The sequence below is a fragment of the Falco naumanni genome, chromosome 8 (assembly GCF_017639655.2).
Source record: "Falco naumanni isolate bFalNau1 chromosome 8, bFalNau1.pat, whole genome shotgun sequence".
NCBI lineage: Eukaryota > Metazoa > Chordata > Aves > Falconiformes > Falconidae > Falco > Falco naumanni.
Window position 1 is genome coordinate 54,124,868 of NC_054061.1, and position 16,928 is coordinate 54,141,795.

A 16,928-nucleotide genomic window follows, 5' to 3' on the forward strand; every position below is an offset into this window, starting at 1 on the left:
AGTAATATTCTTAACTCTACTTAACTACATATATAAAGACATAAAGGTATGGGACCACCTAGTTCAGAGAGGAGATAAAAATGTAATGCGGAAGGATGCTATTGTGGCGTAATGTTAGTTTGATAAGATACTGAAATGCAGGCTGAAGTTAGCAAAATACTTAAGCATGTGCTTAAATGCCATGAAAATCTGTAGGGCAGCAGCATATGCTTACAGTTTGAATCTGTGTTGTAGATTTTACATTCTACTGAACAGGCAGCATGGTTTTCTGTGCTTCTCTAAAACCATTAGATCTCAACTAAAAGGGAAGTAATGTGAGTGCATCCATGTGCATCAAGTCAGACTTTCTCCTGAACAATTCCAGCCTCTTAATCTGTATTTCCTTTTTCTGTGTAGGAGGTGGGCGTGTGAAAATTGAAAGCGTGAAACTGGATTTCAAAGAAAAAGCTCAGGCTAAAGTTGGTTCACTGGAAAATGCCCACCATGTACCTGGCGGTGGTAATGTCAAGGTAAGGGGACAGCTATCAGAGAAAAAGACTACCACTGTGCCCCTGGCCCAGTGAGGTTATGAGAGCTGTGAATTCAGTGATGGCTCTGAATTGAGTAGGAAACATCTTGTTCTCCTTCAAGCACACTCATATGATATTTGTTCCCTTTGGAATTTGGAAGGACCAATCTCACATCCATTTCTAAGCTGAGAGTGAATTTTAAAGTGAAACCTCCTGTAGTTTGTGCACTGGCTTTCCCCCTAAAGGTAAACCTTGTTTGGGACCATTGTACAGCATAGGTATGATCTAGCAAGTTTGTAATGGGGGTATCCCAGAGGATCAGGACTACTTTGTGAAACAGAAGGAAAATATCTTGAAAGTAAGATCACTCCCACAAATATAAGAAAATATAGATTTCAGAAACAAATTCAATGCCCGTAAAATATCTGTTAAATTCATACAGCTAGGAACAATGGTACTACTCCTTAAAGCATCCATCAGAGCCAGAAATAGAAAAGAGAATGTGACATAATAAGCCAGTATATATAAAACAAGGTGCCAAAATCTTCAGCTTCAGTTATTCTAAGGAGTAAAAAAGCTTCAATCCTTCTAAAGAGTTCTTAAAAATAAACAAAATAAGACCTAAATGATGATCTATAATGAGATAATTTGGTGAATACATAATGTGTTAAATTCTTTGCTTTCCTGGAGCAGATTGACAGCCAGAAGCTAAACTTCAGAGAGCACGCTAAAGCCCGTGTTGATCACGGGGCTGAGATCATCACGCAGTCACCAGGCAGGTCCAGCGTGGCTTCACCACGCAGACTCAGCAACGTCTCATCCTCTGGAAGCATCAACCTGCTTGAATCACCCCAGCTTGCTACCCTTGCTGAAGATGTCACAGCAGCCCTTGCTAAGCAGGGCTTATGAATTTGCTCATTTCGCGTTGTATGAAGTAATAATATTTAGGCATGAGCTCTTGGCAGGAATGGGCTCAGAGCAGGTGTTACATTCATTCTTTACCATGTCTAAAACTAAGTCACATCCCAAGACTTGTAGTTACCATACAGTTAATAAAAGGAAAAAAATAATTAAATAGATGCAGAAATTGGCCTGATCTCCATTTACAACAGGAAGACACTGGCTTTATATGGGTATACAACTGCAGTATGTTACATTGGACAATTATTGTTGCTCTGCTCTGTCTTGCATGGAGTACCGTACTATGATAAAATGCATTTTTACCTTTCATGTGCCTGAAGGCCATCCACCTCTTTCTGAAGAGCCTTGTTAATATCCCAAGTTGCTCATTTCACTGTTCTGTTGACAGATGGGGAAATAAAAAAAGAAAAGTTGCCCATTGTAAGTTATTACAGGTTAAATTAACAGTCTGCTTACCAGAAAGAAGGGCATATAGAGAAATTCAAGTTTAAAAAAAAAAAAAAAAGTGTTATTTTGTATAAATGAGTAGAACAAAAGTTGGGTTAAGTTATTAACATTTTTTTGGGCCTGGATAATTATGTCAGTGTATAGCTGAAAAGCCAATAAATTATTTAACTAATAACTAAAAATAGTTGAAAACATTTGAACCATGCTTGGGGAAGTGACGTAAAAATGCTGTTGAAAGCAAGCACTTCCACCCCAACAGACTTGTGTCTGATTAGAAAGTTGGTTAAGCGGCTAGATTTGTGTACACACCACTGGTTTCACATCCTTTCCATCTGTTTGATACAGTATTATAGATATATATATTTCTCTGTGGCCATTTGTGATATACCCTCCTCATATACTTGAATATTCTACTTCTTTATTCACAGTATCTGTGTCTCTTGCACCCTTTGGTGTTGCAATTTTAGGTATGTAAAAGTAGATGTTAGCAGGGTTTTTTTTCCCTATTCATAAGAATACATTTAAAAAAGAGGAAAATTTTAGCATGAAGTTGCTTTCTGTAACAACTAAAAGCCGTGACCCTGTTTTAGTGCCAGATGCAAGTCTCTTCTGTGATGCTAGAAAAAGGATTCCTTCCCTCTTCCCTTCCCTCCCTTTCTTCACAAAGCTATGATTTTTGTGGGGTCCAGACGTTTGTAAAAGGGTCTCCAAAGATGGCTGAGTTTGGATTATGGATTTTTTAACAATCCACAATAGTTTGGTTCTGGATTTTTTTTTCTTTATTTCCTGTTTGTTTGTTTTTTTAAACTCCCATAGTTAACAGTGAATGTTAGATTTATTTATTTTTTTCTTTTGCTAAAGTTGAAACACAGAAAAAAAGTATTCAGATGTTGTTTCCACTCCTTTAAGTGATGTCTCATGTATACACTCAGGCACTCAGAAAACAGTGATAAACATAACAGAGATGCCTGTAAATTATAGTACGTGAATAAATAAAATGCGCTCCCTAGACTGGGTTGCCATAGCGATTCATCGATAGATAGGCATCTTAAAATCTGAGCTGAGCAAAGTGGGATTATATCGACTATAAAAAGTATAAGAAAAAGTGTGCATAAAAGATAAAAGGCAGAGATATATAAACAACTGATCTAACGGAGTTACCTGTGAGAACTGCAACACTATTGTATGGACACTAAGAGAACACTGAAGGTAATATGGTAGTATTACTCATCAGCGGATAATAATCTGCTGATACTATATGTACAGTAGACATTATGAAATGACCAGTTTACATTCTTGCAGATTGTTTGATCTTTTCCTTTTGAAATCTCTTGACTAAACTTTGCACTGTCAGTTGAGCTATACTTGATACATGTATTAGGTTAACATTGTGTGTTGGAAGCTTTTGATCTGTTCTTTTTCCTTCCTAATGTGTGTGTGTGTGTGTGTGTGTTGGGGTTTGATCTGAAAAGACTCCTAGAGAAGATTTTTATGTCTGTGGAGAGGTATTCCAATAATGAATAGCACAGGATTCCCTGTCATTAAATTCAGGTAGTGAATGTACAGTTACTAGACAGTAAATACTCAGTGGACCAAAGGGGGATTTTGGCTAAGCTTTCACAGCAGTACAAAGAAGAACAAAATGGTTACATCTCTAAAAATGTTCCTGAAGATGAAGTCCTAACAGCCTCACACACAACATTTCAGCTCTGCAAAAAGCTTTTTCACACTATAAAGTACCTAATACTGTTTGTAAGTTGGTTGTTATATACAAAGGACAGTGAGTTTAGAACCATGCTAAGTGCATCTGGAGGATTCTGATTTCTGCCTTCTATTTGTTATACTTTTGCTTAGAGTAATCCTAAGAATTCACATGGAAACAGTGTCAAGTGAGGTGCACTAAAAGCCTCTTCCCATTTTTCTAGAAAAACAACAGACAGAAAGAAAAAAAACCAGTATTTATATCATGTTGCTCTGAACATGCTATCAATTAATATAAATTAGCCTTGCAGTGCTTCTTATTTTATGCCTTTTGCCAATGTGGGAGAGGGCCTGCGGTACTACTGAACCTCAGCTTCTCTGAGGCTGAACACCAGCTAGTGACAACAGTGTTAACTTGAGACTCAATTTTTTTTTTTTACTCTGCTTTTAAAACTGACATGATGTACTCGTACTCTAGGAAATGAAGCTTAGTTAATCCACCTATGAGTCCAAAATTAGAGTGGTGTAACACACAGAGTCATTGATTTCATGCGTTAAAATGAGCTTTCTTGTCTTGACTCAAGCAAAGACCTTTGTAATCATAATCATCCTTCCATAGAAAGAATCCTAGAACGATGTGGAGTTAGATGGAAAGAAATCAAGAGTTTTGTGCTATCAAATAATAATTAAAAAAAAACCAAGTTACATGACTCTATATGTTCACTGAAAAATGTCATATTAATCTTAACTTCTCAAGAAGAGTGTTGGTTTTAAAAACAACGGTTTTGTAAATATGTAATGCCCACTAAAGAAGATAGAGCCAGCTTCCTGGAAACTGCATCCGTTGTGTTTCTTTTCCACAGGCATGTTGAGCCAGCAGGTATGTTGGGTGCCTGAGACCCAACTCTGTAACAAAGCAGAGATAATCCAGACAAAAGGAATAGTGAAACCTTAGCTAGGGGAGAGCCCCAAATCAATAATCCATCAGGTTGTAGGGACAAAAGAAAAAGTGCTTCTGCCCCATCTGCAGAGTTCTGTTTCTATGTAACTATAAGCAGAAAGAAATCAAAGTTGAGCAAACCTCTGTCCAGCAACAATAAAAGAAAAACTAATACTGATGAGGGAAATTGTGTGCCCACAAGGGCTATTATATTTTCACTGTACAGCAGTAAATGGTATTACCCATTCAACACTCTGCTAAGGTACAGTAATAACCTCATCATGACTGCTTACAAATCTAAGTGTGCCTATATACACGACCCAAAGGGAGTCGAAAGGCAGCCTGTGTGGACTACCACATGTGAGCAGAAGGTTTTTCTGTGCTGGACCAAATACCGTTTGAAACCCAAGTACAAATGGCCCTTCAAAGGCAAATGCCTTGAAGAGTAGATCATGTTTGCTATGAAAATCAACGCAGGTAGATTTCTAGCCTAGGTGTGTGTCGAGTTCACTCGCTAGTCAGATTGCTAAAGCAACTCCCTCTGCAACTCCAGCAATTCCCACTGCAGGAAGGTAAATTAGTTTCACACTTGGAAAAGTCAAGCGTGTAAAAGCCACTTCAACTTTAGCAAAGAGAAAAAGCCAACAAATAAACATGCTGTATGCTGGGATGTTAAGAAATACAGTCTGCTGTTACAAACCTGTGTTTTTTCTGATAATTCTAGAGCCTGTTACCATAAAAGAGGCATTTCTTGAATGGCTGGTGGTAGGTAGTTCATGTTTTTCAATCCGATTTGCAATTGTATTTGTTGCTGTATAGTGATTGTTTTGCAAAATAAAATCGCTTGTCATCTAACCACTTGTGTCTGTTTCCACTGTTTGTGACACAGCTCCTGCTACATTCAACCTCTGCGCGTCACTGCCCAGCGCGGAAAAACTTGTGATCCACCTGCTGGTGTTGCACAGTCAGTCTCGCCAGAAGGCAGGGCAGATTAAGTCGTATTTCTCAGCTAGTCCCCGTTACTTTTTGCCAAAAGAACCCGGTTTTACAGCTAGCGTCCTCTCTGGGCGGTACTATTTCCCTGCTTTGTGTGAATAGGTTACCGCGGCCTGCCCCCCGGGGTGCCAGCCCGGAGGCGAGGCTGAGCAGCACGCCGCACTGAGGCGACGCGCCCGCCGGGCAGGGGGTGCCCACCGCAGGGCCCGCCTCCCGCCCTCCTCGGCGCTCCCCCGGCTGCCTCAGCGCGGGGGTGTGCGAGGGCCTCGCCGACGGCCGCAGCCGCCCCTCGGGCGCCAGCGGGGGCTCGGCACGGGGTTAGGCTGCGGCTCCGCCGCCTTTCCCGCTCGGCTGAGCCGCGGGGCAGCCTGCCCGCCTGCCGGGAGCCGCTACCCGCCCCCCGGCGCGACCCCCGCCGCGGGACTGGCGGCCACCCCGCTGCCCGGCACGGCGCGCGCGGCTAACGGCTGCCTCGCGCACGCAGCTGGGCGCGCGCGCTCCGGCGGGCTGTGAGTGGCCGCGAGGCCGCTAACGGTCGCTGAGCGGCCGGCGGCTCGGGGCGTGAGGGAGCGCGCGCCGCGCGGCCTCCCCTCGCAGCGGCAGGGGGCGGCCCCGGCCGGCCGCGGGGCGCTGGGCCCGGCCGGCAGCGGCAGAGGGGCGCCGCGGGGCCGGCTCCCCACAGCGGAGCAAAGGTAACGGGAGCCGTGGGGGATGAGCCCCTGGGACCGTCCCGAAAAGTAACGGGGAAACGGCCCGAGGTTTGGGGTGCTGCTTGAAGGCGTTGGTTGGTTTGGATCCGTTGGCGGGTGCTTAAGCCCCTCCCGTAGCTCGGGTCAGGGAGAAGCGTAGCGCCGTGTTGCAGGTGGAATGAAGACATATTCCAGAAAGTGTCTGTGTGCTGGCCCGAGCCCCCCGAGCGGACCGGGTGCTCCCTCGGCCTTGCGAGGGGCTGTGCTGAGGGGAAACGCCTCTCCCAGGCTTTCCCGCCCTTGCGCTGCCAGCTCTGGGCCTGCTTAAGCAAGGCTGCTTCTGGTGCCCCCCGCTCTGGTGCCTGCCCCGGGGGGTGTGTGTGTGCAAGCCTGCGCCATGCAGCTGGAGGTGCAACGACACAGGTAAAATGAGCTTCAGTATCAGCTGCTGTGTGAGCTCTGCAGGGTTGGGTAGCGGCTAAGTGGGGACGTGCTAAGAGAAGAAGAATCCTCTGAGCATGGCTGGCAGCCTGAGCAGTAGGAGGGAGATAAACTGAGTACGCTGCCTTAAGTACCCTAGTCCCTGAGAAAGCTGGACTTTTCATGTATTCATAAATAAATACAGTCTAACTACCTGGAGGAATAATTAAGTGCTGTTAATTATCCATTAGAAGCACCCTCCTAAGGGTGCTTAGGCACAAGGCAGAACTAATGTATCATCTGCTAAAAGGGAAAGGATTAAGAGGTTGAGAACAAAAGGATAAATCCTGATTTAAGCATCCGCAGCTAGAGCAATGGTTGAGGACAGCTCGTAAGAACCTGTTTCCTACTTGCAAACTGAATGAAGAATGGATGTGATTTCTATGATCATTGTGTCTTACTAGCAACATGTGGTAGGTAATGTATTCTATAATTTGCTAGCAGATTGCCATGTTGGAGCACTGAGGTGAATACAAGCTGTGAATAAAATCCTGGTTAACTACAGTGTTACTGAAAGCGAGGGAAGCCCAGGAATCCTGCTACAATGTTTGCTAGATGTAGAGAGGACCTGTTCACCCTGTGCCTATCACAGCTCATGAGGTTTTCCTTGCATTGTATAGGAAAATGATAGAAAATCCAGGTGAGTCAGTGACATGGATCAGATCAGAGTGGCAGGCAGAAGGCCTAATACCTACGGGTGTGTGGCCATGTGGAAGTCTCAGTTGATGCTTTGAAGGTAAAAGACAGTGTGGCCCTGATGGAGGGGCTACCAAGTCTGACTTGTGTGAGTGCCCTTGTTCTGGAAGGAGAAGCATGTGGTAGAGGCAGTTCTCAGCTCTCTGCAGAGTAACAGAGAGGAAGACATGTTTGGTAGCTCAGTAGAACAAGAGTTCCACACTTTCTTCTCCAGGAATAAGGTGAAAAATGTGTTTGGGTGTGGTGAGGTTTGGGGGGAGGTGGTTTGTTGTCCTTCATTTTTCCAAAACAAAGTAAAAGTTTTGCAGCTACCATCAAAGCAGTCACATCCCAGAGCTTGGAAAGTCCTGATGCAAGGGGTGGTATGATACCCTGACACTGAAGGCTGGATTTTTCCCTCCAGTCTTGTCCAGAGATGACACCCCACCCCCCATCCCCCACCCCCCATGTCATCTCTAGGATTTTGTTGCATCTCTCCCTGCCTTATCTAATTAGAGCACAACCTGCACCTGTTACGTATGTAATTGCGATTAAATGGCTCTGTGAATATGATTTGTTGCTTGAACGTTATGCAAAGGCAATAACTTGCTGTGCTGACTGTGGAGGATTTGTTTCTGCTCTGTTCGAAATAGGATTCTCAGATGCATGAGTGCTGTGCCATTCCCACTGACTTCAGCTAAATGTGGCCCAAGGATTAAATATCTGATTGTCCTTACAGAATCTGATCCAGCTAGACTAGAGCCTGCTCTTGCCCAAATTCATGTAGCAATACGAGAAAACCTGGTAGTTTTAAGAGTTCATTTATCCTTGTTTCTGAATGTATAGTTGTGCTTGAGAAGGGTTGACAAGAAGAGCTGTGAAAGAGACTTCTGAAGAACCTCAGTTGAAACGTTTTCATGCTGAATTAAAAATGCTTAAAGAAAAAAGCAGCTTTCCTATGTTTCTTTAATTTTCACAAAACAACTGGGAATGAGAGATTCAGGCCTGTGTTTTAACCCACCCCATACATCTACCTTGTGTAGCTCATGACAGTGCAAAGAGGATGTATACAGTTGCTATGGCAAAACAGCAGGCTTTGACCCACTCTACACTGATGTAAATGACAGTGCACACTGTACTGCTAACGAAACAGCCCTCTGTGCTCGCTGTCTGCTGATGCTCTTGCCGTGTTCTACTGTAGTTACTTAACAAGGTCCAAAGACTTGCTAGAAAGAGAAGTGGATAGATGAAGGAATAACTTGCTTCTCCTTGACAGACCCATATTAGAAAGGGTAAAATGAGTCGTACCCATCAGTTACTGACTTTCTGTGACTGGCTGTCCCAAGAGAGAAGGGGTCTTCAGCATGGGTCCTTTCAGCCAATGATAAAAGCCTGCTGGCAGCTTATGGAGGACTAAGCTCAGCAGTGTGGCAAACAATTGTGTTTGTTCTCTGCTCTGGGGTGTACTGTTAGGACCTGTTTACGGCTTTGCTCTTGGAAAGGCGGCTGCACAACAGAATGGCTCGAGGTACTCCTGAGAGTTTGGATTATGGCTCTTTCTGCACAAAGAGAATAACAGATACATTAAAAGGTATGAATACTTAGGAGTGTGTTTGGCAGGGTGGGGGCTGGGGACTTGGAGAGCATCAGCATAGAAACAACTGTGTAGCTTGAAGTTCCCTGCTCTGGGCACTTCTGTGTAGGGTGGAGGCTTCATGCTGAGGTTCTGCTCAGTGTTCCTGCTCTGTGGCATGCTGTCAGCTTTGACTGTTTCTGGATCAAGACTGAATCCTACTGTGATGGATGTGTAAACATGACTGTGTGATGAGTAAAGTGGTGATCAAGCAGAATCAAGTGATCTGGGGGGATGTCAGACTGATGCTACCTATAGTAAAAGAAGAAATGGAAAAATAGTGTCGTGGGCATCTTTTGTGCCCAAGCAGTTGGGTGGGCTGGAATTGCTGGAGTAGAGCAGAGCCTAATGATGCCATCTCTGCTCTTCCCCATGCCTGCTTCCTGAAAGCAGTTACTCCTCACACTAGCCTTCATCTCTTTGCAGGCAGGCAGACCTGTGTTTCTGTGCCAGCCCAAGGTGCCAGTGTAGCCTAGTAAACAGAGCACAGGTTTTTCAGGACACCTTGTTGTTGTCCTACTATAATGACCTCCCTGAAGGGTTTGCTTCCTCTCTAACCCCACTGTAAGGGAAAGCTGGGGGGACTGATTTGGAGTATTTTCTCTTTGCAGTACCCACTGCAGTGTTAGTATTTATGTACAGTCAAATGCTGACTGCAAATCTGAAAGCAGAAGTTCAGTATAGAGATAAGTAAAATCTTCCAGGCTGTAAAGCTCCTCCTTCTCCTACACATGCAATTCCCAAGTTGTGAGCTGTTTCACTTCTATAACTTACATTGGTACAGATCACTTCAGCTTTGTATTCCCTTTGTGGTGGGTGGGTGTTGTCTCCAAAGTGAAGGAAGAACAAAATTGATCTCTAGCCGCTAACTAATATAAACCACCTTTGCTGCCTCCTGGGTTTAGTGCTGGTCACAGCCAGGCTGGATTGGAGAATCTGAACCTTTGTGACTGCAGGTCTTATGACAGTGCGGGCTGCTGGCAATCTTTTTGCTTTCTGATTTATTTTGCGTCAGAAGTTCTGTAACTTCAAACCTCTGTACAGAGGGATTTAGGTGTCTTTTATGGCTGTGTATTGTTGGAGAGCAATACTCTGGACTCACAATGGCAAATTTGACTAGAACTGCAATTTGCAGTTAGGTTTTCAATTACTACAAAGTAGTAGCTATGCTGTTTCCTCTCAGTGTCTGTTGGGCTACCTGAGCTCCACTTGCTAATGGCTGTGTGACAGAGCAAGGTGCTGGCTCTGCACAAAAAAAGAGTAAGAAAAATAATACTGTACTTCAAAACTCTTTGTTTCTCCTGAAGAATCCTTCAGGAATGTAACAGAAAGTAGGAGTACTAGTGTATTGTCCTGCTTTCTGCGTCGTAGTTGGCACTGACAAGTATGCAGCTAGTGTGCAGTTGCTTCTTGCATGCTCTGCTCCTCCTGCTCTGACTGAAGGAGAGGGTATTTGGATTCCCTTTTGGAAGCTCGATGAAGTGCTGCTAGTGAGTTTCCAAACTCTGCTCTCTAGGACTGCCTCTGTTCAGGGGCAGCAATGATGTTTACCTGGGGAGGTTTGAAACCAATGCATGCCAATGTTTTCCTACTAAACTTGTTCTGGGGTTTTTTTGTGGAACTTTGTGTTCATGTTTTCATCCCTGTTTACCCATAAGCAGCTGCCTTGGACTGACCACACCAAGTGTCTCTGGTGTCCCTGTCAATCAGGAAAATTAATAGATTTTGGTTGTAGTCTGCAAGCAAGCTGCAGTGCTCTTTCGCTCTTGTGGGAATAATAAGTTTAGGCTTAGAGCAGCAAACTGGAAGCTATTTTAAGTGACTGTTCTTGAATGCAGGAATAAGGAGAGATACTGGTTTAAGGAAGAAGGGGGAAAAAAAAAAAAGGAAGAAAAAACCAACCAAAAAAAACCCGCAAACTAGATCTGAGCTGTGCTTACCAGTTACTGAGAGAATGCAAGTGTCTTAAATTCAGGCCAGTTCAATAACTAACTAAAATGCCTGATGGCACTAATTTTGAGAGTAAGACTATACAACGCTTAAAAGAACAGCCAGGTAAACCATCCCTACCCTGCAATCCTGATCTCTGGCTGAGCCTTAGTAATTCTTTTAACTGTAGTGAAGCTATGAGTTCTAGTTATTGTGAATGTCTTTTTTAACAGATCAGTTCAGTTAACTTATTTTCTTTAATTGCAAATAGCATTGAATCTTTCTTTAGTCCTCATACTTCTCTTGCAAGAAGAGCATTTCTCCTGCTTGATAATTACTAAAACTCCAAATAAAATTAGACTTCAGATTTGTTACTAACTGAAGTTATGCTTTATTCAATGATTTCATAACACATTACAGGACTGGAAAAAACAATTTTTTAAAAATACATTTATCACTCCTACTGCATTGTGTTTCTGTCTGACTCTCAAGAGGCATGCTGGTGGGAATTGAAACTCAAATTTGCTCTCCAAACAAGAAGACTTTGTATAAAAACTCCTGGACACATTCAGGAGTTGTGGAGTAGTTAAACTTCTTTTAATATGTACCTTGCACTTAGAAGCAATTTGTTTTAACGATCTTCTCTCTGTAGTTAGTTCTTATAATCTTGATTTCTGAAATCTTACTTTTTCCTGTCTGATCTCACTTAATTGAAGGAAAGAAAATAGTAATTAAAAACTTTCCTGAGCAAGCGAATCCTGTGAGTAAAGGCCTTACTTCTGTGCACTAGCAGAAAAAGTTACTGCTAGAAAAAATCCCAACCACACAAGACAAACAAAACCAACTGGTTTAGCATTTCAGCACTCAGGTTGATTAGTGATTTTAATAATTAAAACTTCTTAGTTGCAAACATGTTGCTTAGTTTTTGTTTAACAGATTGGCTTCTAATTAACTGTCTTAATACTCCTTTTGAGCAAGAGGAGGATTTTAGCAAAATGTAGACCACATAGATTCCTGTTCTCCATGAGTGGAGTTGAAGATCAACCTATGTCACTGCAAGGAAGTGTTGGGTTGGGCACCAGAAAAAAAAAAACATTATCCCAAGTGGGAGTAAATGCAGATCATGAAAGTATTAGCACTGGGTTCTCAGAAAACCTGTTTCTCGAAGTGCCCATAGGAAAGGAAATACAGGTGTTGATCAGTTCAGCTCTAGTTCAAGGAAGGAATGACCTTGGTGAGTCTTTAAGTGCCCAATATTGAGTAGGAAGGTTGAAAGACAGAAAGAAATATGGCCTTGGCTTGTTGGAGCATCTCTCTTTAAACTTGCAATCGTTTCATATAAGCAATGGAATATCGTTTGTTTTTGTTTTTTTTTTTTGGGGGGGGGGTGTGTGTGTGAAAAATTAACTGATAAGGGTGGACTTGCATTGTGTTTTCATTTTATTCTATTATTTGTGGTAGTAGACGATCTTGTGATATCCTTAGGTATTTAAGGTGAGCTAGTCTAACAGTGACAGGGAAATATTTCCAGCAAACTTGACTCAAATATATATTCCTATTAGTCAAATCAGTCTGGTGCCTAGTTGGAAACACAAATCTGCTTTGACACTGGCCACCCTCCCCACCTGTTTGTCTCGACTCTTCGTAAGAAAAAAACGTGGAATAACTACCCGAAACTTCCCTTGCTCCTACCCCCAGCCTTCGCCTGCTTCCCTTCTCCCCACTCTTGAGACGAACGAGTATCTCCCCGTTTAACAGCCCTGCTCCCTGCTGTACCGGGCGCCTGGGGGGCTCCTGCCTTTGCAGACCCCGGCCTTACAAACCTCAGGTGAGTCCCCGCCGCCAGCACCTGGAAAACCCTCCTCGGTCCCACCCCGCGGCGGCTGGCGGGGGTGGGGGGTGGGGCGCAGCTCGGCCAGACCCCACCCGGCCCGCAGGAGCAGCCCCTTCGACCTCTCCCGGTCCGTGCGGTTCTCGGCTGCCCCCCGCATCCCCCTCCCGCCGCGGGGCGGTGGCGGCTTCGCAACTTTCCGCCGGTGGGGCGGGGGCGCAGCGGGCCTGTTGCTCGGGGCCGGGGAGGGCGGGGGCGGCCCGGGGCGGGCGGGGCGGGGGGGGGGCCGGTGGACCCCGGCCCCCCCCCGCCCCGCCCGCCCCGGGCCGCCCCCGCCCTCCCCTGTCACCGCCTGCCGGCGCGGCTGGCGGTGCTGGGAGCTGTCCACAGAGGGAGGTGCTGAAGGCAGGGAGGAAGCAGAGGGACGCGGACATCTTCGCTCCCCTAATTTCCTCCCTGCCTTCTTGCAGCCATTTTGCACCAGCAAAGCTGAAGGGAGGTGTGAGAGGGGGGTGTGGGGGGGGTGGGCTGCAGAGGATGAAGGGAAGAGGGTAAAAGAGTTACGGAGAGGCAGCCATGGGAGAGCCCGACCGGGGTGTCTGCTAAGACTGGCTCGCAGCGGCAGCTGTCATCAGCATCATGGTGAAAAGGAAAAGCTCAGAGGGACAGGAGCAGGAGAGCGGTCGTGGCATCCCTCTACCCATCCAGACCTTCCTATGGAGGCAAACCAGGTGAGAGCAGCAAGCCCTGGGTACTTGGGATGCAGCTGCAACAGGGCAGTGGAAGTGGGGAGGGGGGGGCGGTGGGCCAGCTGCTGCCCAGTGGTGGGGAGGAAGTGGTTATCGCAGCTGCAACATGAAGGCTTGAAACAAGCTCTTCTCTTTGCACTCAATATAGAGCTATCTGTGTGCATTGGGGATGGGGGAAGGACTGGAGGCAGCTTAACCTAGTGGCAGTCCCAGGCAGCTTCTTGATTTGACTTTAAAACATCCATGTGTATATGTATCTGTGCAGCTTTCCCCTCCTCCCTGTCCCGTACATCCCCCCCACCCCACCCCCCACTTTTAAGAGGACTCCTGGAGCTTTGGCACCAGAAGCAGCATCCCTCTGCGCTGCACCAGACTGGGGGGTTTGCTTGTGTCTGTAATTGCAGCCGTTCTGGAAGTGTAATCTATGCTTTGAGAGGTCAGCATGCAAACAGATACGTCCCAGTCTCACCTTATTTCATTGGATTGCAGACTAATGATGTGTGAGGGGCAGGCTGAATGTGTGGCTGAGGTTTCATGTTCCTTGTGAATCCTGTCTATCTCCTGTCTCAACAGCATCCTAAACTGAAAACATTGCAGTAGGGGTGTGTGTGGGGGGGGGGGGGGGGGGGGGGGGGGGGGGGGTGCAGGTTGGAAGGTTTGAAGGTTGTGGCTCTCATTTAAGGCCTCAGTCACAAAACCCCTTTATTCCACAGTTTCAATGTCCTCAAACAAAACAAAACAAACCACATCACCCCTCAAAAACCACCAACCAGTAATGCTGCAATAAGGTGACCTGATTATTTTTTTTAATATTTAACTCTGATCCCGTTATGGAGGGGAATGACAGTAGAGGGTGGGTATTCTCTACTTACAGGGTACAGGCCTGCGTTTCATCATAAGCCTTCCACATCGGCAGTTATGTAGGAAAATACTTAACACAAAACTGGCAAATGGCTTAAATCTGGCTTAAAATAGAGGCAAGGCAAATTTCAGTAATATTTAACACATTTTAAACAGAATGTATTGAAAATCTTTCACTGAGGTAAAATGGCTGAAAACTGTCTGATGGAAGATTTTATCCATGGGGAACAGGACTTTTCTTAAGGGTGGATTAACTAACTTTTGGCATATCAGTGTGGGTACTTATGTCTTCTAGAGAAGATAACAGCATTTTGTCAGATGTCAACAGGTATCTGAACATTGTTTTGGCCTTATGTCTCCCTTTATGTTAAGTTTCTCAGCCTTTTGTCAACCTTCTGACATGAGAAAAATCCTAAAAATGAATATGCAAAATCCATGCTTGAAGTAGTGGATCTCTAACACTTTTTCTCCCTTCCTTCAGTGCATTTTTAAGACCTAAACTGGGGAAACAATATGAAGCTTCCTGTGTGGTATGTACATGTCTCTCTTTTTCAACTCTTATTAGTAACTAACTTTTCATGCAACTTGATCTGACCATTGTGGCTTATTGTCCAGCTTCTCAGCTTATGCCAGAAGTGGATTTAGTCCATTCAGCTCAATTTTGTACTCTTATCACATGGAGGATTTGAAATCTTTTCCCATCTAGAGAATTTGGATATCATGCACCTCTCTAGACACAACAAAAATATATTGATTTGGACACTAGTAACTGAACAAGTTAGTAATTAAATAAAGTAAGTAATGGTATGAGCAGACTGATCTATGACAATCTGGGTCTAAACTTGGGGTTCATCGTGTATGTTTTCAGATGAGATTGATGTATTTTCAGTTTGCATTTACTGCAGTTTTTTCAGACTTAAAATATTAGACATTTAAGTATTACTAGCAGGCTTTAAACAATACTTTCACCATTGTGTAAGATGAAAATACCTCCTCCACTGGAAAATACATGGAGCATGTCTTAGCAGCATAATTAAAGAGAAGTTATTATGCAGATACTAATAACTCTTGTTTCTATTTCAAATTAAACCTCAATCTACTATCTAAAGGGAGGAGAAAGGGAAGGCATGCAGCAAGTTCAGCGAAGATGGTACCTAGGCAATTTCTGAATTCCTTGAACTGTTGCTGATCTTTGGATAACTTAAAGTACATTAAGCAGTTGCAGCCAAACTTGACAGACTGGAAAAACTTGGTCTGGACATGTATCTTAATAGTTTAAAGTACTTAGGTCTCTCTGCAGCAATCTTCTGATTTCTCACAAGATATTAAGCTGGAGAAGCCCTAGCTGCTGCTGACTAATTTTCTTCTAAGAAATCCATAAATTTTTCAGGGTTATTGCTAGATACCACATACTAATAGAGGACTGCTGGCTTACTGTGTTGGTGAGTAAAGTATTTTGCAATTCTGGCACATGGAGCAAAAAGCATCATCACTGGTTTATACCATTGACAGTTCCTGGTTGTTCAGAGACTAGAAAATGGAGCTTGTTGCCTTATGTCCTTTACCAGAAATCTCAGTACCATGCAGGAACCATGCCTTGAAGCACCTATAATTTGAGGTTATGGCCCCACCTGTGAGCTAATGTCTATTACTGTTGGACAGAGGGACAGAGCTTCTCTGTTGCATTCTCTGTGATGTACCTATCTGTCTCTGATTTCCTTGCGCTTCGTGCTGTGCTGTTGGCATCAGGTCTTCCTCTATGTCCCCAAGGCTGATTCTAAAGCAGCTTTCTTCTATGAGGACTTAATGGAATTTTCTAAGTGTGAAAAAAACCCCAAACCCCACCAAACAACTCCCCAAAACAAAAGTTGTCACAAAAAAAAAAAAAAACCAAAAAAAAACCCCAAAACCCAACAGCAAAACCACAACCGAAAAACAAACCCAAAACTTGACAATATAAATCATAAACTTCAGCTAAGGGAAAGGGAGCACTGGAAAAATGCATTTCACAAAGATCCAATCCATTTCCACCCCTTGGATGAAGGCGAACTTGATTCTTCTCCGATTCTTAATGTAATCATTAGTTAATGAAAAGTGAGGCTGAGTTTTGAGTAATTGGTGGGATACAGCCTGAGCTGCTGCATCTGCCATCTTCTTTTGCCCAACAGTTTCCTGTCCCTGCCAATGCACCGGAATTTTTGCCCATATCAACACCTTCCATGTTATTCAGTGGGGTAGCAGAGTGCTGCATGCATGGGTGAGACAGGGTTTCTGGAAATTGTCAGGTAGCTGGCTTGTCTTCTGAAACATCAAGCTGACTATCTAACATGACTGTATTGACTAGTGTGCCTAAAAATACCGTGCACCTGTTATATGACCTGTCCTTTTAAAATTCTTTAGCTTGAATTGTTCTAGGCATGTCTATTGGCAGTTAGCTGTCGGACAATGTATATGTCACCACATTGTACAGTATTCTATTATTATTATTGGCTTTAAACTTCCTGCAGTAGAATTTGCTGCATATTGTACATTGAATAAGCAGATGCTGGAGGCCTGGATTCAGCGAG

The 16,928-nt window shown here is 44.2% G+C and overlaps 2 protein-coding genes across 49 annotated transcripts in view; both read left to right on the plus strand.

The window, feature by feature from the left end:
• The window catches only part of MAP2 (microtubule associated protein 2), a 235,905-nt gene extending 230,532 nt beyond the window's left edge, over nucleotides 1-5,373 (plus strand). For all 45 annotated transcript variants that reach the window (XM_040603928.1, XM_040603949.1, XM_040603951.1 and 42 more), the window contains 2 exons: nucleotides 397-509; nucleotides 1,203-5,373. In XM_040603928.1, coding sequence (XP_040459862.1) covers nucleotides 397-509; nucleotides 1,203-1,418 — 329 coding nt within the window. In that variant the 3' untranslated portion in view covers nucleotides 1,419-5,373. The remainder of the gene's footprint in view (nucleotides 1-396; nucleotides 510-1,202) is intronic.
• A 7,928-nt stretch (nucleotides 5,374-13,301) lies between these two features.
• Nucleotides 13,302-16,928, plus strand: part of UNC80 (unc-80 homolog, NALCN channel complex subunit) — a 131,196-nt gene continuing 127,569 nt past the window's right edge. For all 4 annotated transcript variants that reach the window (XR_005829411.1, XM_040604477.1, XM_040604479.1 and 1 more), the window contains exons 1-2: nucleotides 13,302-13,482; nucleotides 14,843-14,891. Coding sequence is in view for 3 of the 4 variants with exons in the window: in XM_040604477.1 (XP_040460411.1) it covers nucleotides 13,391-13,482; nucleotides 14,843-14,891 (141 nt within the window). In the remaining variant the exon portion in view is untranslated. The remainder of the gene's footprint in view (nucleotides 13,483-14,842; nucleotides 14,892-16,928) is intronic.